This window comes from Bufo bufo, chromosome 6, assembly GCF_905171765.1.
Source record: "Bufo bufo chromosome 6, aBufBuf1.1, whole genome shotgun sequence".
In the NCBI taxonomy this organism is placed as follows: Eukaryota; Metazoa; Chordata; class Amphibia; order Anura; family Bufonidae; genus Bufo; species Bufo bufo.
Window position 1 is genome coordinate 369,992,789 of NC_053394.1, and position 22,443 is coordinate 370,015,231.

Genomic DNA, 22,443 nt, shown 5'->3' on the forward strand with positions numbered 1-22,443 from the left:
AAGGAATGTTCGGGCCTCTCTATAACTGATTCACAGTATGCCATGTCACAGTTGGCTAAATATATTACTCAAGATACGCCTCTCATCTCACCTTACACAATGCAGCAAGACCCGAGGCAGGTTCCGGGTGGCCCATATTTGACTTGGTGGATCCAAGTAACAATGGTTCTCTTTCTGACTTGAAGAAAACGCTCACAATCCCATTCACTTCTTGGGGATCCCCAACCTGCAGAACACAAGATTGTGCAGCTATGAAATATGGAATAGCATTCTTAGGCTACGTTCACATCTTCGCTTTCCCTTTCCGCTATTGAGATCCGTCATGGGATCTCAATAGAGGAGGAAAACGCTTCTGTTTTGTCTCCATTCATTGTCAATGGGGACAAAACTGAACTGAATGAAACGGAACGCACCACAATGCATTCCGTTCCGTTTGGTTGTCTGCCCATCGCGGACGGAAAAAACGATGCAAGCAAAGTTTTTCTGTCTGCGATGGGGTGCGGAGCAAGATGGATCTGTCATGACGCACAATGTAAGTCAATGGTGCCGGATCCATTTTCTCAGACACAAAAGAAAACGGATCCATCCACCATTGACTTACAATGGTTTTAGTGACTGATCCACCCTGGCTATTTTACAGATAATACAGCTTGATCCGTTCATAACGGATACAGCCAGATGTATTATCATGACGGAAGCGTTTTTGCTGATCTATGACGGATCCAGCAATAACGCAGATGTGAAAGTAGCCTTATGGTGTTACTTTACGGTCATCTTCTAGGGCGATGTACTTCAACTGTACAGGAGTCCATCAAATCAGGTAACATCACATGTAAAGAAAATTGCAATTGGTGCAAAAAGTAACACAAACACATCAATATACAGTGGGGGAAATAATTATTTGACCCCTCACTGATTTTGTAAGTTTGTCCAATGACAAAGAAATGAAAAGTCTCAGAACAGTATCATTTCAATGGTAGGTTTATTGTAACAGTGGCAGATAGCACATCAAAAGGAAAATCGAAAAAATAACTTTAAATAAAAGATAGCAACTGATTTGCATTTCATTGAGTGAAATAAGTATTTGAACCCTCTAACAAAAAAAGACTTAATACTTGGTGGAAAAACCCTTGTTTGCAAGCACAGAGGTCAAACGTTTCTTGTAATTGATGACCAAGTTTGCGCACATTTTAGGAGGAATGTTGGTCCACTCCTCTTTGCAGATCATCTCTAAATCCCTAAGGTTTCGAGGCTGTCTCTGTGCAACTCTGAGCTTGAGCTCCCTCCATAGGTTTTCGATTGGATTAAGGTCCGGAGACTGACTAGGCCACTCCATGACCTTAATGTGCTTCTTCTTGAGCCACTCCTTTGTTGCCTTTGCTGTATGTTTTGGGTCATTGTCGTGCTGGAACACCCATCCACGACCCATTTTCAGTTTCCTGGCAGAGGGAAGGAGGTTGTCGCTCAGGATTTCACGATACATGGCTCCGTCCATTTTCCCGTTTATGCGAATAAGTTGTCCTGTGCCCTTAGCAGAAAAACACCCCCAAAGCAAAATGTTTCCACCCCCATGCTTGACGGTGGGGACGGTGTTTTGGGGGTCATAGGCAGCATTTTTCTTCCTCCAAACACAGCGAGTTGAGTTAATGCCAAAGAGCTCTATTTTGGTCTCATCAGACCACAGCACCTTCTCCCAGTCACTCTCTGAATCATTCAGGTGTTCATTGGCAAACTTCAGACGGGCCTGCACATGTGCCTTCCTGAGCAGGGGGACCTTGCGAGCCCTGCAGGATCTTAATCCATTGCGGTGTAATGTGTTTCCAATGGTTTTCTTGGTGACTGTGGTCCCTGCTAATTTGAGGTCATTAACTAACTCCTCCCGTGTAGTTCTAGGATACTTTTTCACCTTTCTCAGAACCATTGACACCCCACGAGGTGAGATCTTGCGTGGAGCCCCAGAGCGAGGTCGATTGATGGTCATTTTGTGCTCCTTCCATTTTCGAACAATCGCACCAACAGTTGTCACCTTCTCTCCCAGCTTCTTGCTAATGGTTTTGTAGCCCATTCCAGCCTTGTGCAGGTCTACAATTTTGTCTCTGACATCCTTGGACAGCTCTTTGGTCTTTCCCATGTTGGAGAGTTTGGAGTCTGCTTGATTGATTGATTCTGTGGACAGGTGTCTTTTATACAGGTGACTAGTTAAGACAGGTGTCCTTAATGAGGGTGACTAATTGAGTAGAAGTGTCTAACCACTCTGTGGGAGCCAGAACTCTTAATGGTTGGTAGGGGTTCAAATACTTATTTCACTCAATGAAATGCAAATCAGTTGCTATCTTTTATTTAAAGTTATTTTTTCGATTTTCCTTTTGATGTGCTATCTGCCACTGTTACAATAAACCTACCATTGAAATGATACTGTTCTGAGACTTTTCATTTCTTTGTCATTGGACAAACTTACAAAATCAGTGAGGGGTCAAATAATTATTTCCCCCACTGTACAACCAAACCCCTGTCTTTATCTTCCTTTACAATTCATTGAATAGGACTGCAATATACACTGCCTGTCCCAAAAAAAAGTCGCCATTAAAAAAAAAGCCTTTAGCTTTGATTACAGTACGCATTCGCTGTGGCATTGTTTCGATAAGCTTCTGCAATGTCACAAGATTTATTTCCATCCAGTGTTGCATTCATTTTTCACCAAGATCTTGCATTGATGATGGTAGAGTCTGACTGCTGCGCAAAGGCTTCTCCAGCACATCCCAAAGATTCTCAATGGGGTTAAGGTCTGGACTCTGTGGTGGCCAATCCATGTGTGGAAATGATGTCTCATGCTCCTTGAACCACTCTTTCACAATGTGAGCCCGATGAATCCTGACATTGTCATCTTGGAATATGCCCGTGCCATCGGGGAAGAACAAATCCATTGATGGAATAACCTGGTCATTCAGTATGTTCAGGTAGTCAGCTGACCTCATTCTTGGAGCACATACTGTTGCTGAACCTAGACCTGACCAACTGCAGCAACCCCAGATGATAGCACTGCCCCCACAGGCTGGTACAGTAGGCACTAGGCATGATGGGTGCATCACTTCATCTGCCTCTCTTCTTACCCTGATGCGCCCATCACTCTGGAACAGGGTAAATCTGGACTCATCAGACCACATGACCTTCTTCCATTGCTCCAGAGTCCAATCTTTATGCTCCCTAGCAAATTGAAGCCTTTATTTCTGGTTTGCCTCACTGATTAGTGGTTTTCTTACGGCTACACAGCTGTTCAGTCCCAATCCCTTGAGTTCCCTTCGCATTGTGCGTGTGGAAATGCTCTTACTTTCACTATTAAACATAGCCCTGAGTTCTACTGTTGGTTTTCTTCAATTTGATTTCCCCAAATGTTTAAGTGATCGTCGATCACGATCAGTCAGGATTTTTTCCGGACACATTTCTTCCTTGAATACGATGGGTCCCCACTATCCTTCCAGTTTTTAATAATGCGTTGGACAGTTCTTAACTCAATTTTAGTAGTTTCTGCAATCTTCTTAGATGTTTTCTCTGCTTGATGCATGCCAATGATTTGACCCTTCTCAAACAGACTAACATCTTTTCCACGACCACGAGATGTGTCTTTCGACATGGTTGTTTAAGAAATGAGAAGCAACTCCTTGCACCAGTTGGGGTTAAATAACTTGTTGCCAGCTGAGAGATAATCGCCCAGGCAGTAATTATCCAATAGGAGGCTCATAGCTATTTACTTAGTTAAATCCAGGTGGCGACTTTTTTTTTGGACAGGCAGTGTATATACGCAGTTTGAGCAAGGAATCAAAAGAAATAATTAAAAAGTGGTTATTATCCATCCGATCCAGAAGAATTCAAATACCCGCTGGGATAACAGAGTGGGACCTTTATTTGTGGCTTACATCAGTTAGCCAGAGTAAAGAACTGCTACAAAGAGAGTCTCCTTCTCTGGAAGACCCATTAGAATGCATACCATGGACAACCCATAGATTTCAATGGATACGATGTAATACTTTAATTTTCCTGTGGTGGCGCTGCAGGGAAACTGGAAACTTGCAGCTGGACTCCACTGTATTGAATTTACTCATTTTGGGGGACCCTCCTGATCAAAGAGGATTATAAAGGGGATAAGGGGTTATATAGACTCAGTATTCAAAGGATGCAGAATTAAAAGTTGTTGTTTTTTTACCATGTTTGTGAGTGTAATAATGATGAAGTACTGGACATAGTGGGTTTCCCTGAGTATTACAGCTTTTATGTGCTGATTAAAAGAGGTTTTCGGAGACTTTTATACTGATGACCGATCCTCTGGATAGTTCATCAGTATCTGATCCGGGGGAGGGAGGGTCCGACAACCGGGACCCTGTAGATCAGCTGCTTGAGAAGGCAATGCACTGCAACCTTCTCGCAGCTCAACAAGCACAGCTTTGTACAATGCTTGGCATCTAGGGTTGCCACCTTTCAAAAAATAACAGCCAAGTTAAGCCACACCCCATAGTGGGTGTGGTTATGGGCGTAGCTTGACACAGGGTGTTAAGTCGCTATGTCATAATGTGGCTCCTAGCATTAATAATGCCCCCATTAGTGCCCCCCAGTAATATTAATGCCTCCATTATTGCCCCCCAGAATGGATAATGCCCCCCCATTAGTGCCCCCGGTAATAGTAATGCCCCCCATTAGTGCCTCCCAGAATTAACAATGCTCCCATTAGCGCCCCCCAGAATTAATAGTGATCCCATTAGTGCCCCCAGTAATAGTAATGCCTCCATTAGTACCCCCCAGAATGAATAATGCCCCCATTAGTGCCCCCAGTAATATTAATGCCCCAATTAGTGCCCCCCAGAATTAATAATGCCCCCCATTAGCGCCCCCAGAATTAATAGTGCCCCCATTAGTGCCCCCCAATAATATTAATGCCCCACATCCAGTTAGCAGCGAGTCGCGGCACAATCAAATGGATGAGGTGAGTTCTATTTTAATTTTTTTTGTTCTTAACACAAGTGGGGGAGGGGGCAGGAGTTAAAGGCTGTACTAATTCCTTTTAGGAAAATACCGGCAATTATTATTGCTGGTAGAAAAAAATTACCGGCACCAGCAGGGCCACTAAAATACAGCTTGGTCGGTGAGATACTGGCCGGGTGGCAACCCTATTGGTAACACAGCTCAACCCTATTCACTTTAATGGGGCTGAGTTGCGCTTAGGCCATGTGACCAATGAACATCACATGGCCTAGGCAAAGCTGCGAGAAGGCAGTGGCGCTACTGCATGCACCGGTGCCTTCTCTAACAGCTGATCAGCAGGTGTCCAGGATGTTAAACCCTCACTGATCAGATACTGATGATAGGTCATCAGTTAAAATATCTCAGAAAACCCCTTTAAGCTGAACCTTAAGGGGTTGTTCACTTTTGATGGAAAGCCTAGTTACAGCTCCGTCAGTGATCAGCTGCAACCAGAAGCAAGTGTTCAATTCCCCTGCAGCACCACCACAGGAGAAATGAAGTATTACACCAATCTCACTGAAGTCAAAAGGCTGTGCAATGCAAGGGTCTGCCAGGTGCCCCATACCAAGAGATGTTCTTGATAGCTGCTCTTGGTTGTGGCTAATGGATCAGACTCCTAAACAAGGGGCCTTGCTCTGTTAACTCAGGTATCTGAAGATGGGTTTTCTATATCTAACAGTCCCTGTAAGAGCTTTCTGTATGCTAGACCTTCACTGCTCAATATGCCAGTCCTGCCATGTCCTACTACCTTAGTGCCTGTACCATGGGCCTCCACGTATTCCACCTCATTGACCTGGATTCCAGATTCCTGGTACAAAGCGTTTAGCAACTGCCGCTGCACTTCACCGGATGGGAAGGTCACTCCTGTTGGCAGAAGACAGAGGAGTCTTTAGAACATTTAATCTAAGCAGAGAGGACGGCTATGCAGAATACAAATGAGGTGGAGGCCATTGTCTCTCTGAGACCACTCAACTGTACAGTGAGGACATTGAAACTATTCACCCACCCCCAGCCCTTTCCCTTCTGGTTTCCATTAATTAGACAAAATAGTCTTGTTTTACAGGATAAAAACTTAACTGAGAGCTGTCAATGATGTAAAGTAAACTTCCAGCTGAGTCTAAAAAATGATATTCACGCCACTACCCCATGGTGATGCTCAGCAGCTGAATCAGAACATGGTATATTTTGGGACCACAGCTTATCTGCATGGTAGTCTAAGTTTTAAAAGGGTTGTCCACCCCCATTTTTTTTTTCTTAGACCTTAGAATTCTCTAAAATATCAAAACTCGCCTTACCGATTCCCTGCCGCTTACTGGGTTCCCCACCAGTCTTTATACTGTGGCCTCCAATGATGACCTTTCGACGCAGACATGTGATTGGTTGCATTGGTGACAACAGTGGTGTCCGCTGCAGCCAGTGATTGATCACATGTCTGGGAAGCTATGGCGTGGGAGAGGAACAGGACTAGGTAAGGTATTACCCTTTTTTTTTATTTTTTAGCATTCTAAGTTTTTGGTTAAAAATTTCAAGAGGCTGGACAACCACTTTAAAGAAAGCCTGAGGTGGTCTGAACACACTACATGTCTTATCAATAGCTCTGGCTGCTGCTTTTTTCAACCCCCATACTTTACACTGCAGCTCAGATTTACTGCTGTTCATAAGCATAAGCTCAACAACCTTACCAGAAAGTCAGTCCATGTTCAAGGGAATGTGTTATCAGAAACTGACCCACTGTTCATGTTAAACAGATTTTTGTGAAATAGTTGGTGTTTTTTTTTAATTATCCATGTCGCTATCATATAAAAAAAATCTTATATCTGAAATTAAGCAGTTTTCACACTGGCTTAATAACATGCTGAGATTTCCTGTTTTGTACAGATCACATTCCAGCAGTCATCTCATTATCATCACATGCAGGATTGCACTGACAGGTAACACCTCTTTATAGATAACACAGCATCCACCATTCACAATATGTGATATCACAGCTTATTTACTCCCTCTTGACCTCTGCACACCTACACCCTAACTCAGCTGTATCCATAAATTTTGAACCTTTTCACTATGGGAGCCTGGTCATGTAACCTCAAATCTTACTCCTTGCTCTAATGTGTAAATAGGAACTCAGTCTCTCCACTTTGGCTGACTTCCTGTGAACTACACGAGGAAGACATCACCAATCAAATCCCTTCTGGTAGCTAACAGGCCCCTACCCACACTCCACGTTCCTCTGTATATGCCTGTATTCTGTTGATGATCTGTCTCCCCTTTCTAAAAGACCAGGAGGGCAGATATATAGTAAGTGCTTGTATACAGTGATTAGCTGGAGTTATATAAACCTCACACTGTGGGTCTGTACTATCTGTGGGTGCTGACTCTCCAGCGTAGTTCTATAAGATGTAGCTTCACAATGGTCTCCCTGACTGCATGGAAGACCTGACAGGAGCAGAAAGAGAACATGGAGACCCTGCAGTGTGAGGGGACAGCAGTTCTGATCTGCCATGGCTGCCTTTACACAGAGCCTCTGCCTCTGCAAAGCCAGGAGGATGGGAAATGTAGGATTCATTAGGAAAACCATATCTGAGGGGAAAAGGAGGACAACCCACAAATTACACATCAAATAAATCAGGTATACACATGGCATACACAAGAACCTCCATTGTATTCTTTAATTACAGCCTATCCTGCACTATATAGGCCAAGAAAAAAAATCTTGGAGTGTTTCTTTAACATAAAAAGGACTATAACATGGGTCAGCAACCTTCGGCACTCCAGCTGCTGTGAAACTACAACTCCCAGGATGCACACTTGCTTGGTTACTCTTGTATCTCCCATAGAACCGAATGGAGCATGCTGGGAGTTGTAGTTGCAGAACAGCTGGAGTGCCGGAGAATCCAGACTGCTGGCTGCCCTGAAAGCTCAGAAGACAACGCTGTCCACACCTTGCTCTTTATAGCCATCAGTATTACTCCCAGCATTCACAATGGTCGCATACACTCGCTTGGCCAGAGACTTCTTAGTGACCAGGACCGCGCAAGCTGCTTCGGAGCGACAATATCCATTTCCTAAAGTGGGGACATGAAACGAGCATGAATGAGTCAGCAGAAACATCAAGCAGGCGGCTAATCCCACAATGCAGTCATCTACTTGTTCCAACCTGAACTTCTGAAAAGGGAAATTAGAGCAAGGACTGGAAGATCCATCAGGGACATACCCAGTCGCTCCTTGCAGTAAATACATTACTTAACCTAAAATCGTTCAATTATCCACATGGAGATGTCATTATTTTGTGGGCTCCTATTATATAAGAAGGCCTCCATTGTATAGATCAGATATGGGTTATATCTAGGTGTGACTTCCCATATACAATGTAGATATAGGAATGAAAATGTGAAAGAATGGCATTCAAGGGGGTATGGGGTCCAATAAGGGAGAGGGGGTCCAACCCATTTCTACTGGGAGGAAAGAACCTGCGGAGGAGTCCCCTCTGAATGGGCTGGAAAATTGGTACAAGTCATGGAAAGGACATGGAAGGGTGCATTGATGCCCCTCTGACCTGGAAGCCAAAACCTTGCACCATAATGAGGGGCCCATATTTGATATGGGGAAGATGTGAAATGGCTGATAACAAAGAATGATAGAGTGTGCTGAACTACACAGATGTAGATATGTTAGACTCTATGGGGGTTCTCTGGATCACAAATATTGATGACCGATCCTCATGACAGGTCATCAACATCAGAGGTCTGACAACCAGCACTCCCACCAATCAGCAGGCTGCCACCGCACCGGACATTACACAGTGCCTAATGCTGGAGGAACACAGCGCCGTCCACTATGTAGTGGCCGTACTGGAGTACTGCAGCTCAGCTCCCATTCAGATGAACTGGAGCTGAGCTTCAGTATGCTGGCGCTGAAAACTACAGTGTATGGAGCGTTCTGCTTCCGCTCTGTCCACTGTTAGCTTCTGCGTCAGCCAGTAACAGCCGATCAGAAGGGGATGCCCGGTGTCGGACCCCCCGCCGATCTAACACTAATGACCTATCCTGAGGATAGGTCATCAATATCTGTGTCCGAAAAACCCCTTCAAAGAGGACCCACCATCTCTCTAAATCAGTAAGTACTTGCATCCTTCATGAAATCAATCCAGAGACTCTCTTCTTGGCACTATGTTGTGCTGTTCCTCTGTTATTCCTCCTAGACAAGTATGATTAATTTGACATCTGAATATTACTAGTTTGGAGGCGCGTCCCTACACGGCCCAATCAGTGCTGACGTTACCAGATTGTGTCGGGACACTCCCCTTTGATAAGGCAGGAATGGTTATGTCCAGATGTCAATTTAACCCTATTCGGGAGGGATAATAGAGGAATGGCAAAGAACAGGGTTATGAGAAGAGAGGCCGCAGAATGGTTATTACATTCCTATTTAAACAATCAATATTGTATATGGTACAACAGCGAGTATTGCAGGTATTATATTCACCACTTACCTGAGGCATCAAACGACTTGCATGCGCCATCCGGGCTCAGCATGCCCAGTTTCATGAACTGTACTGATGTGTTGGGTTTGAGCAGCAAATTGACTCCACCTATGATTGCAGAGTCGCACTGTCCATGGTAGATTGCCTTGTATGCGTTTTCTAAGGCCAATAAGCTGGAAGAGCACGCGGTGTCTATAGCCACACTGGGCCCTAAAATATCAAATATATGTGTGAAAAATATGTAAAAACCATAATAAACTCCCTCACAATATATTGTTGAGCCCCACCTTTAAAGTCAAAGAAGTATGATATACGGTTGGCAAACATGGCACGTTGGCATCCAGTCATGCTGTATCCAAGCAATTCTTCTGGATCTCGACTTAAGGCCTCTGCGGCTTCCGACCCACTAACACCTACCCAGACACCGGTGCTTGTGCCGCGTAGATCTGAGGGGTTAATACCTGAGTGGAAAGAAATAAGGATATGACAATTCTGCAAGTATCACGTTAAAGGGAATCTGTCAGCACACAGCTCGCTATGAAACCATGTTACATGCCAGATACGCGCTTGTCAATATATTCTAATGGTGTTGGTCCTATTTCCATTGCCGCATTATGGAGAAATTAGGTTTTTTATTTTATGCTAATTAGGTCCCGGGTGCAATCAAGGCAGTGGTGTTGCACCACACTGCACCCGAGGCTCCACTCCTTTTCTTTCCCGGCCACGCACCCAACACTTTGTCTGACAGGCCCAGGAAGTGAAGACGTAATCACTCGTCTCTCGAAGTCTTGCGATTGTTCGTTCATTTCACTGTTGCCTGAGCCGACCAGTGAAGCCAACTTCGGGAGGGCCAGATGTGCGCATGTCTTCAGGGACTGACCCGTCTGTCAATGTGGTGGGGGCACAGCTGGGAAGGAGAAGGAGCGGAGCCTCGGATATCAGAATTACAATGGTGCCGCCCTCATTGCACCCAGAGGCTAATTAGCATAAGATGTTTAAAATTTCTCCACAATGGGGCAACCGACGGAAATGGGATCAACACCATTAGCAGGGGTGCACCACCAATGAGGCCAGGTGAGGCAATCGCCTCAGGTAGCACCAGGTAGGGGCGAGAGGGTGGCAGCTGAAGGGCCATGGGCAATGAGGGCTTTCATTGTGGCAAAGAGGTTAGGTTAAGAAATTGGCATTGGGGGGGATCGCCGTTTCAGTTTTCGCCCCAGGCAGCAGAAAGGCTAGGTGCACCCCTAAACCATTAGAATGCACTGACAAGCGTGCATCTGGCATGTAAGATGGTTTCATGGTTGAAAAAGAGAAATCAATAAACCTATTGAAAAGTAACTTGAAACCAAGATCTCACCTCCATCTACGATGGCTTCATAGGCAACTTCCAAAAGTAAACGTAACTGTGGGTCCATGGTTTGAGCCTGCTTGGGGTGAACTCCGAAAAATGAGGCATCAAATTTGTTGATTTCTTTGAGTTTTCCATTTCTGGTTGGTAATCCATATATACCTGGAAAATGAGTATAAAATCATAAAGTAATATTAGTCTTCAGCTATCACAAGAAGGACAAAAGTCAAGTGACTACCTCCACAGATTCCACATCACATATACAATGCGTTACCTGGCTTCCACCTTCTGTCATCATCTGTCACCATATCCACTCCTCCTATAAGGTTTTCCCAGAATTCCTGCAGATTGTCTGATTCCGGGAGCCGACCCGCTATTCCAGCTATCACAATGTCCTCCATATTTATTCTGTGGACAAAAGAAACATTTAGAGATTTAGAATAGCACATTTCTGTTTCAGATCTCTTCAAAGTAAAAACCAAGAAGACTAAGAGAGGATCTTTGGGTTACTCTCCACCTCTCAGGCCCTGGAGAGTTCCTTACATATAAAAAAAAAACATCATATGCCCCACAACAGGATCAGGATCACCCCATTATCAGGACTACCACATTATCAGAACTACCACAGGACCACCACATTATCAGAACTACCACAGGACCACCACATTATCAGGACTACCACAGGACCACCACAGGATAGGACTAACATAGGATCAAGACCACCACAGGACTAGGACCACAAAAAAAAACAGGACTGTTAGAGGACCAGAGCCACCACATGACCACCACAGGATCAGGTTCACCACAGGACCAGGACCACCACATTTTCAAGACTACCACAGGACCACCACAGGATAAGGACTACCATAGGATCAAAACCACCACAGGAATAAGACACTAAAAAAACAGGACTAGAGGACCAAAGCCACCACATGACCACAACAGGATAAGGACCATTGGACGACCAGGACCACCACAGAACTAGGACTGCTAATGGACCAGGTCCACCAGAGGACCATTACAGGATCAGGGCTATGATAGGACCACCATATTCTTTGGTGGGCCAAGTCTCAGCTATATTAATGTGGTCTATGAGGTTTAGAAACAGATAAGCTCTTGCTGAAGGGGTTCCACTGACCCTCAGTCCGAGACACCCTGTTCCACACTTCACATTTCTGCATAGACTAATGTTATAATATAATCTGGGTTAGCACTTCATCCTACTCAGTTCATTTCCCTTCAATGTCCTTGATTTTTTTCTAACCATGGCTGACTCATAGCACTGGTGCCTTTATCCCCTGTAATAGGCTCAGAGACAGGCAGGAAACAGAAACTGGTTTAATCACCTGTCATGTAAAAGTCATCACGTTCTCTGCCCAAGCACATCCCAGTACGACAACTCCGAGCTCTCTACACAGTGAGACCCTTTGATCGGGCTACGCTACAGGGATAGTATGAACTTTAAAGGGGTCATCTAACATATTTAAATCTCTGCCCAGTGCCCCTAAATATGATAAAAAACTGGATACCCACCTCGTAATCCCCCGCTGCACCTCCAGTCTGTGTTTGCCGGCTGCATTGGTGATATAGCAGAATACAGCATGTGACCTCTGCAGCCAATTTCTGGCGAGTGCAGTCTGAGACCAATGATTGACTGCAGTGGTCATGTGCCGTATACGGCTACATCAGCCTACAAACAGTGACAGGAGGTAAGGACAGGATCGGCGGCTCTGGATACGGCAGGGAACTGACTGGTGAGTACCTGATCTTTTATTATTTTTACATTTAGGGGAAATATGCAGATTTTGACAACTCCTGTAAAGATGTTTGTCACCTCCAAAATCAGCTTCAAAGCATATCGACATGTAGGGTGGAGGCCCCATACCTTCTTGTGAACATCTGGTCATCCAATCCAAAGAAATGCTTCATTTTATTTTTATGCAAATAAGGATTTCTTTGCACCAAGGGCGAGGCCACTCTTGGCGTCCCCTGTGTTATCGCTACAAGCTCTGAAATCTCAAGGACTGCCAATCTAACAAGACAGGGAGGCACTGGGCGGCATTAACGGTGGAGCAATGCTGCACCAAATGGAACACCCCCGCCCATGGTGCACCAAAAACCTTATTTGCATAAAAACCACAAAGAGCACTTCCCAGTATTAGAGGATCAGATTTTCACAAGAAAGGTATGGTTATGTTTTGGGACGACTACCCCACATAGCGGTATGCTTACTTTGAAACCGATTGTGGAGGTGACGGACTATTTATCTAACAGCATTAGGGTCATATCACAGCCTGTTGGGCCTTTGAAAAAACGTGACCACTTCCTACCACATACTGCCACAAAAGCACTTAATTAATATTCCAATATAGTGCCTACACAATAATGTCATACATGAACACATAACAGTACAATGTAGTGCCCATCTAATGTCACGAACATACAGTACAAAAATAATACCATGGTTGGTGTCATAATTCAAGCTTATCCCGTGAATTAATATTGCCCCTCCCCCTTGTGCTGGTATTCACCCTTTAATCCCTATAATACAGGGATCTGGATGTCACAGCAGGAACGCCACCAGGCCGCTACCTCCTGGGGTAGTCTTTGTGTAGTTGACAGCTGAGCCTTGGGGGCTGAGAAGTCAGGCAAAATCATAGACAGGGACAGGCCAATGTTATATGGGAAGTGGCGCAAGGTCAGGGCAGGTGGTGTAGGTTAAATAGGGAAGACATGCACAGGTCAGGACAGGCGGTGGAGGGTCTGGATACAGTAACCGGGCAAAGAGTCAGTACACAGGCAGACAACAGAATACAGCATACCTTTGCAGAAATTTAGCAAACTAAGGAACCTATTGCTCAGGCTCCTTCCCACAGGGGAAGGTGCATGAATCACCAGCCATTGGCAGGTGAAGATGAAGGTGTGCACGATAGCCATTTAAGAGCCAGAGGCAGTGTGTGAGCCCAATGCACAGAGGAGGGGAACCCAGACCCACTGAGGAAACATAGACTGGATAAGTTGGTTTCCTAAGAGATAAGCAGCACCAGAGGTGTGTACATCCCAACTTGCTCTATTAATAGGTCATTAATGTGATCAATAACATGTTTCAAGGCAACTTGGACCCTTCTTCAGATCCATCAGACTATGCAGCACAATACAGAAGTATATACGATATATAGGAGAAATGACGCCAAATACAAAAAGTTGGTGGAATTTGACGCCATTCCACCTATTCATTGTGGACTATTTTATTGTGCTTCATACTGTGATCGGAAGAAGTGGTGCCCTAAAACGTGTACTTTTCTCAGACAATTCTAAACCATCATAAGAAGAATAATTCTACGTTGCCTTCCATATTTTGGAAGTTCGGTCCTATGTGATGTCAATGCTTTGTTAGGTTTAGTGCACATACTGGATTCCTGACTGCCTATAGGAGTTCATGGTGACATCCGGACCTTGGAGCCTTCAGCACAATCCTTAAAAATACATCAGCTACTGTCTCACTGCTATCAGCCATACAGGTCGGCCAAAACTTGACGTGTTTTTTATGGAACCAGAAGGCAAAGATCGACTTCACACGTGGAAAAATACACCGTCAGTGCTTTGATCCTCTGCGTTTTTTACATAGATTTTGGTGTGGAGGACCCATCAAAAACTGTGTGAATATGTCCTAAGGCAGTGAGCAGCTGGATTATTGCAGTTTAGGGAGTTCTGCTCACACATGCTGGGACCTATGCTTAAAATGAAAGCCCTGCTGTCCCCCATCTGAGAATACTAAAAGGGTACACCAGTAGAGAACTTGTCTCTGGTCCTACAATAGCTTATATGGTAGGAAATATTAATATTAAATAATGTAATTTTGCCACCTGTGGTATTACTGCATCTATTTGAATAGGAACAGAGTTAGCGCGGAGGAGCAATAACTGACTACTGTGGAGTCGGATGGAGCAAGACATTTGGTCCTTACAGTCTCCTGATGGTAAAGATATCCACAATAATGTTTCAAGATCCAATAGCAATGGCAGCAGCATAAAAACTAAAGCAAACAAAAGTGTCCAGAGAGATGTCAATGCAGCAGACAAGCTAAGACCCCATTTAGCCTTCTCAAGACTCCAGGAAGCTCCTGAGACATGTAAAAGCTCTGACCTGCAGGTCCCACCAGACCTCCACCAAAGGATGCAATGTTTCTTCAGGGCAAGAATTCCCAATGGATTTAGATAAATCTCTAGGAAACTGGATTCTCCACGAGCAAGTACTCCGTACACTTTAGGGCTCATGCACACGAACGTGGTTCCCATTCACTTCAATGGGGCCACAAAACATGCGGAGAGCACTCCGTGTGCCGTCCATATCCATTGCTCCATTCCATGAGTCCTTAGACTTATGCTTTCTGTGGCAATGTGAACTGTAAAATGCATGGGAATGTCCCGGAAGGGGGGTATATCTCTCCCAGGTTTCTCAACTGGCTGAGGAGGGTGAAATCCAGAATGATGCTGGCTTCAGTAAATATAGTTGCTGGAGCTATTTTCTTTATTTATTCCGGGCTGGATTTTACTTGGATTGGGATGGTAGGTTTTGGCAGTGGGACCTCCCAATCCACCCCCCCCCCCCCCCCGTTATGCCGTGTGCCACAATAAAGCACAGTTTCGCCCCTAAGGCCCCTTTCACACGAGCAAATTTTCAGCGCGGGTGCAATGCGTGAGGTGAACGCATTGCACCCGCACTGAATCTGGACCCATTCATTTCTATGGGGCTGTTCACATGACCGGTGATTTTCACGCATCACTTGTGCGTTGCGTGAAAATCGCAGCATGCTCTATTTTGTGCGGTTTTCACGCAACGCAGGCCCCATAGAAGTGAATGGGGTTGCGTGAAAATCGCAAGCATCCGCAAGCAAGTGCGGATGCGGTGCGATTTTCACACATGGTTGCTAGGAGACGATCGGGATGGAGACCCGATCATTATTATTTTCCCTTATAACATGGTTATAAGGGAAAATAATAGCATTCTTAATACAGAATGCTTAGTAAAATAGGGCTGGAGGGGTTAAAAATGTTTTTAAAATAATTTAACTCACCTTAATTCACTTGTTCGTGCAGCCCGGCTTCTCTTCTTTCTTCTCCTTTGAGGAAAAGGACCTGTGGTGACGTCACTGTGCTCATCACATGGTCCGTCACACGGTCCACCACCGTGGTGATGGATCATGTAATGGACCATGTGATGAGCGCAGTGATGTCATCAAAGGTCATTTACCCAGGTCCTGAAGGAAGAAGAAAGAAGAGAAGCCGGGCTGCGCGAACAAGTGGATTAAGGTGAGTTAATACAGAATGCTTAGCAAAATAGGGCTGAAGGGGTTAAAAAAATGTTTTAAAATAATTTAACTCACCTTAATTCACTTGTTCGTGCAGCCCGGCTTCTCTTCTTTCTTCTCCTTTGAGGAAAAAGACCTGTGGTGACGTCACTGTGCTCATCACATGGTTCGTCACACGGTCCATCACCATTGTGGTGGGTCATGTGATGGACCATGTGATGAGCGCAGTGATGTCATCAAAGGTCATTTACCCAGGTCCTGAAGAAAGAAGAAAGAAGAGAAGCCGGGCTGCGCGAACAAGTGGATTAAGGTGAGTTAAATTTTTTAAAAAAAAAATTAACCCCTCCATCACTATTTTACTTAGCATTCTGTATTAAGAATGCTATTATTTTAAAATAATAAAATCTACACAACACCTAACCCAAACCCGAACTTCTGCATTAAAATGCTTTGCACTCGCGCAGAAAAATCGTGCATTTTCCCGCGACGCACCCGCATCTTATCCGGCCCAAATCCATGACGCCCGTGTGAAAGAGGCCTAAGTGAAAGAGAGCTACCCTTACATTTCTTTTAAATCATGCCTTTGGTCATTGAATTTGAGAGGATATAAGGTATTAAAAAACTAGACCCATACAAGCTGCTGCCCACCCACATAATGGGAAAAAGTCCTCTATGTGAGTAAAAAAAAAAGAGAAAGAAAACCAAAAATTACACCGGAGAGCACCTTTTTTTTTTGCACTGATACGGTTAAAATGATGGCATGCAGATATTTTTATTTTTTTATTTCTGGGGTAAACCCTTTATAAAAGAAAACATCCAAGTGACGGTCCCTTTTCTGGGAACTACTGTTGTAATGTAACCAGTACTTGGAGGGGTCTCGGAGGTCTGGAGAGACATCTATGATAGATTTCAATTAAGGCAGCGGTCAGGATCATCAAATGGATCTTCACCAATCATGCTTTCACATGACGCACCTATCAACCGAACGGGAAGCATTTGACCCCCATCCTGCCTCATGAGGCAGAGAATGAGTGGAAAAGATGGTCGAGCATGGGAGCATGGGAGCAAGCGTGTTCGTCTGTTTCCGTGGCTTCCATAAAAGTGAATGAATGGAGTCACGTACCTGCTCGGCCACTTCTCCACTCATTCTCTACCTTGATGCAGTGTCCATGTGGAGGTAGGTCACAGAGGAGGCACCCACGTCTCCTGTAAGGTGGCCATGAATGATCAGATTTGCCTCCAATCCAAGCAGTCTGGTAAAGAGGCACACATGGACAGATATTAAAGGGGTTTTCCGAGATTTTTTTACTGATGACCTATGCTCTGAATAGGTCATCAGTATCTGAGCGTGGGGGTCCGACACACAGGACCGCTGCCGATCAACTGTTCGAGAAGGCAGCTGTGCTCCTGTGAAGACCACGGCCTTCTTTCTGCTTTCCCTAGGCCGAGTGACGACACATTCATCGGTCACGTGGCCTAGGCACAGAAGTGTGATACCAAGCACAGCCACTATCCAATGCATGGCGATGTGCGCGGGGAGTAGAAAGAGGGCCGCAGCCCCCGCCGATCAGCTTTTTGAGAAGGCACCAGCCCCAACCTTCTCTCTGCTCACCAAGCACAGTGCCATCCATTGGATAGTGGCTGTGATTGGTATTGCAGCTCAGCCCCATTCACTTCTATGGAGCTGAGCTGCATCTAGGCTATGTGACCAATGAAGGTGACGTCACACGGCCTAGGCCAAGCTGCGAGAAGGCCACGACGCTACTACTTCTCAAACAGCTGATCGGCGGGGGTCCCGGGTGTCGGACCCCCACCAATCAGATACTGATGACCTATCTCCTGTTATTTCTACATATTTTTGTGCTTTCTTGTTCTTATAGTTGATTAAATACGTGGGGGGGAAGGGGAGATTTATTGAGTCTTTTACGCCATAAAAGTGGCAAATAATGGCCAATGTTAAATTTGGGACATTGAGTTTTTCACCACTTTTCTATAGTGATGAGAAAATGGGTGGGGCTTAATGGGAGGGGCGGAGATTTACTATCATTTATACCAGAATTTGGCATCAGTTATCGCTCATGTGTATGCAGGCCCTTAGCTGACGGAGACTGTGGCTTCTGGCACACGGAGTGCCATAGATACACCTCAATTTATTAAGCAGCATAGGCAATCAGTGCCCTCATCACGTGGTCCCCTTCAGCGTCATGGCTTCCTGTGGGTACAGTATTAACAGTGCCGATAACGTCTGTATGCAGAGCACACTACAGGACAGCAGTGCCACTGCCGAGCATTACAGTGTGAGTCAGAATGTATGAGCTGTCCGTGCCAATACCCTTTTCCCTCCATTAGTATCAATGCCCTAAATTACAGTGCCAGCTAATGCCCTACATTACAGTGCCAGCCACAATACCTCCTAACAGTGTCAGCCAATGCCCTACAGTACAGTGTCAGCCATAATGCCCCCTAACAGTGCCAGCTAATGCCCTATATTACAGTGCCAGCCACAATACCTCCTAACAGTGTCAGCCAATGCCCTACATTACAGTGTCAGCCATACTGCCCCCTAACAGTGCCAGCTAATGCCCACATTACAGTGTCAGCCACAATCCCTCCTAACAGTGCTAGTCAATGCCCTCCATTAAAGTGTCAGCCACAATGCCTGTCTAACAGTGCCAGCTAATGCCCACATTACAGTGTCAGCCACAATCCCTCCTAACAGTGCTAGTCAATGCCCTCCATTAAAGTGTCAGCCACAATGCCTGTCTAACAGTGCCAGCTAATGCCCACATTACAGTGTCAGCCACAATCCCTCCTAACAGTGCTAGTCAATGCCCTCCATTAAAGTGTCAGCCACAATGCCTGTCTAACAGTGCCAGCTAGTGCCCTGCATTACAGTGTCAGCTAATGCCCTATATTACAGTGTCAGCCACAATCCCTCCTAACAGTGCCAGCTAATGCCTACATTACAGTGTCAGCCATTTCTCTGTATTACAGTGTCAGCCATAATGCCGCCCAACAGTGCTGGAGAAATACCTTGCATTACAGTGTCAGCCATAATACCCCCAACAGTGGCAGCCAATGTTCTGTATTAAAGTGCCAGCCAGTGCCCTACATTATGCCCCAACAACCCCAGTCAATGCCCTATATTACAGTGCCAGACAGTTCTCTGTATTACAGTGTCAGTCATGATGCCCCCTAACAGTGCCAGCCAATGCCCTGTATGACAGTGTCAACCATAATACCCCCAACAGTGCCTGCCAATTCTCTGTATTACAGTGCCAGCCAGTGTCCTACATTACACTGCAAAAGTGCAAGCCAATGCCCTACATGACAGTGCCAGCCAATGTCATACATTACACCTGAACAGGGCCAACCAATGCTCTACATTACAGTGCCAGCCAATTCTCTGTAATACAGTACCAGCCAATGCCCGACACTACACCACAACAGTGCCAGCCAATTCTCTGTATTACAGTGCCAGCCAGTGTCCTACATTACACTGCAAAAGTGCAAGCCAATGCCCTACATGACAGTGCCAGCCAATGTCCTACATTACACCCGAACACGGCCAACCAATGCTCTACATTACAGTGCCAGCCAATTCTCTGTAATACAGTACCAGCCAATGCCCGACACTACACCACAACAGTGCCAGCCAATTCTCTGTATTACAGTGCAACCAATGCCCTACATTACAGTGCCAACCAATTCTCTGTATTACAGTGCCAACCAATGCCCTACATTACAGTGCCAGACAATTCTCTGTATTACAATGCCAACCAATGTCCTACATTACAGTGCCAGCCAGTGCCTTACATTATAGTGCCAACCAATGTTCTACATTACAGTGCCAGCCAATGTCTTACCTTACACCCAAACAGCGCCAGCCAATGTCCTACATTACAGTGTCTTTGGACACACTTTTAAGCAGTACCAATGGCCAAGAAAAGACACTGAAGATGCCCCATCCTTTTAGAACATGATGAACCAGTTTCCAGTTGCTCCGGTAGCTGACCCATGTGGTAGAGTCTATAATCCACGGCCGTCTTATTATAAAGTAATATTACATCAAGCAGAAGAAACATTAAGCCCCCCCTCCATCTGAGGAAGGCGGATGCACTAAATCTGGATTCCAAGCATCTTCCACCATATGTCATTGTGAGAAGATAAACCTGGATCCTCACAATTCCCAGAATGGAGGCCATGTGGCATGTGTTGATGCTCCTGCACCTCTTTTGATTGAAACATCTTCTACCACAAGAGCAACAAGGCACCACAAAGGACCATGTGAGAGCTGTGGTGGAGGCTCCAGCAGACTTCCACCAGTACCACGGGTTCAGGGCCACATTATGGGGTGGCTCAGCAGTTTGTGGGTTCAAATCTAACCAAGGACAACATCTGAATGGAGTGTGTAAGTTCTCCACATGTCTGCATGGATTTCCCAAACTGCTAAGCTTATTGGCTCCCTAAGAAATTGGACCAAGGGAGCATGTGCGTGTTTGACAAAAGGAATTTAGATTGTAAGCTCCATGGGGACAGAGCCTTACTGTGAATGATGACAATCTCAGTACAGCACTACATCGCTATATAAACAATAGGATAGACTACTACCATGACAACAGGTTCTGGGAAGCTAGGTGATAATATCATGGCCCCCAATGGTGTCTCCTACCAAGCCATCCTAATGTCTCCTGATATGTGAGGAACGTATCTAGGGCAGGAATGACTGCTATATGGGTCACCAGCAGCTTTCTAGAAACCAATTTAACCAAGAACCAGCTGGACAGGTGGAAACACTCTTCCCATAGAGATGAAAATGAATTTGAGTTTATTTCAGAAACAATATCTCATTCCTTCCCTGACATCCATGGATTGTACATTATCCATCATATCTGTAATTCCTATTATTTTATATTATAGAGAAGCATTACAAAAACATCTCGCCATCAGGCGGGTAATGCAGAAGGGGAGGGGGTGAATGTCTCCCTCCGATACCAACACAAAGCCGTGTTGAATTAGCAAAGGGGCCCTTCTCCCCATGGCTAGGACCTGGTTCACTCTTAGCTGTGAATTACAACGAGACTCGAAGGAGCGCGCGACGTTCAGGCAGCTCCTGGAAGAGAAGGCATTTTGTGCCTAGGGAGCCAAGCACCATCTTAACACATGCAGGCTTCTAGATGTCAGCTAGGAAAATGCCTCCTTTGTGAAGCTACCGGCCATGATGCGAGGCAGGATTCAGATGGGACTAGTCGTGCCCTACATATCCTCGATTTGATCAAGGAGATGAAGCAATTCCCTTACTGGATCAGGAAGTGATTGTATAAATTTATAGATGAAATGATCTTAAAGGTGGATTCCAATAATAACCTTCATGAGATCTGGACATCAGTGGGTTTGCCCACGTATAATTAAATGTTCTTATTAGAGATCTCCTTCAATGAGAGCAGCATGGAGGAGAAGAGCTGGCCGTTACTAGACCTTACAGACAAGATCACGCCCGTGTTCATTCTTCATTCGTGAAAAAAAAAACAAAAAAAAAAACGGTTCATGTTTCATCCGTGACGATGTTTGGGTTTCAACCATTTCCGGTCAGTTTTCTTTAGCTCTACGTGTCATCAGTTTTCACGGAAGGTGGCCCATCCTTCTTCCACAGAATCTCCTAGCAATGTTCCATGAGCCGGAAAATGAACCAAAGTACTGCACGCCTCCGTTCTTTTCCTCAGAACCACGGTCCGTGGAAAACAACATGTGAAGACCTATTCAATTCAATGGATCCTTGTGGAGGACGTGGCCAGAACACGTCTGTGATTCACTGACGTGTGAATGAAGCCTTTGTAGGAGTGAATGAACACGTCTGACACACCTACACTAAATTTAGAGAACAATATACTCATTCACCTGTGACCATGGCTGATATGGTGGAACTTATGAAGATCAGGTTCCTGGGTCACCATAAATACATGGACCAGTGTGTCCACCTGGCCTAAAGCATTAAAGAAGACTCTACATTTTTGAGGACCCCTTCCTTCCTTCCCTCATTTTCATTCATTCATAAATGATAACACATTTAGTCAGGACTAGGCCTGATGTTCTTAGATATTTTCTGGTGGTGTCTAACTTTTTGGCTATTTTTTATTGCTGTCTATGGATGCTCATATAATCCGGCTACTAAATATTCAGTCGGGCTCCTAAACTCTACAATAATTGTCGCAGGAACAATGGGCTTCTTTGGAGGCCCCGTTAGGCTGCCTTAAAGGGGCTTTCCACCTTTTTATCCTGACAATAGGT

At 45.2% G+C, this 22,443-nt stretch overlaps 1 protein-coding gene across 1 annotated transcript in view; it reads right to left on the reverse strand.

Annotated features, from left to right (window-relative positions):
• FASN (fatty acid synthase) overlaps positions 1 to 22,443 on the reverse strand; it is an 81,260-nt gene that overhangs the window by 57,412 nt on the left and 1,405 nt on the right. Inside the window, exons 2-8 of the mRNA XM_040435054.1 lie at positions 11,119 to 11,252; positions 10,854 to 11,006; positions 9,784 to 9,957; positions 9,506 to 9,706; positions 7,956 to 8,078; positions 5,762 to 5,877; positions 92 to 226 (exon numbers count right to left, since the gene is read on the reverse strand). Of these exons, the coding sequence (XP_040290988.1) occupies positions 92 to 226; positions 5,762 to 5,877; positions 7,956 to 8,078; positions 9,506 to 9,706; positions 9,784 to 9,957; positions 10,854 to 11,006; positions 11,119 to 11,245 (1,029 nt within the window). The 5' untranslated portion in view covers positions 11,246 to 11,252. The remainder of the gene's footprint in view (positions 1 to 91; positions 227 to 5,761; positions 5,878 to 7,955; positions 8,079 to 9,505; positions 9,707 to 9,783; positions 9,958 to 10,853; positions 11,007 to 11,118; positions 11,253 to 22,443) is intronic.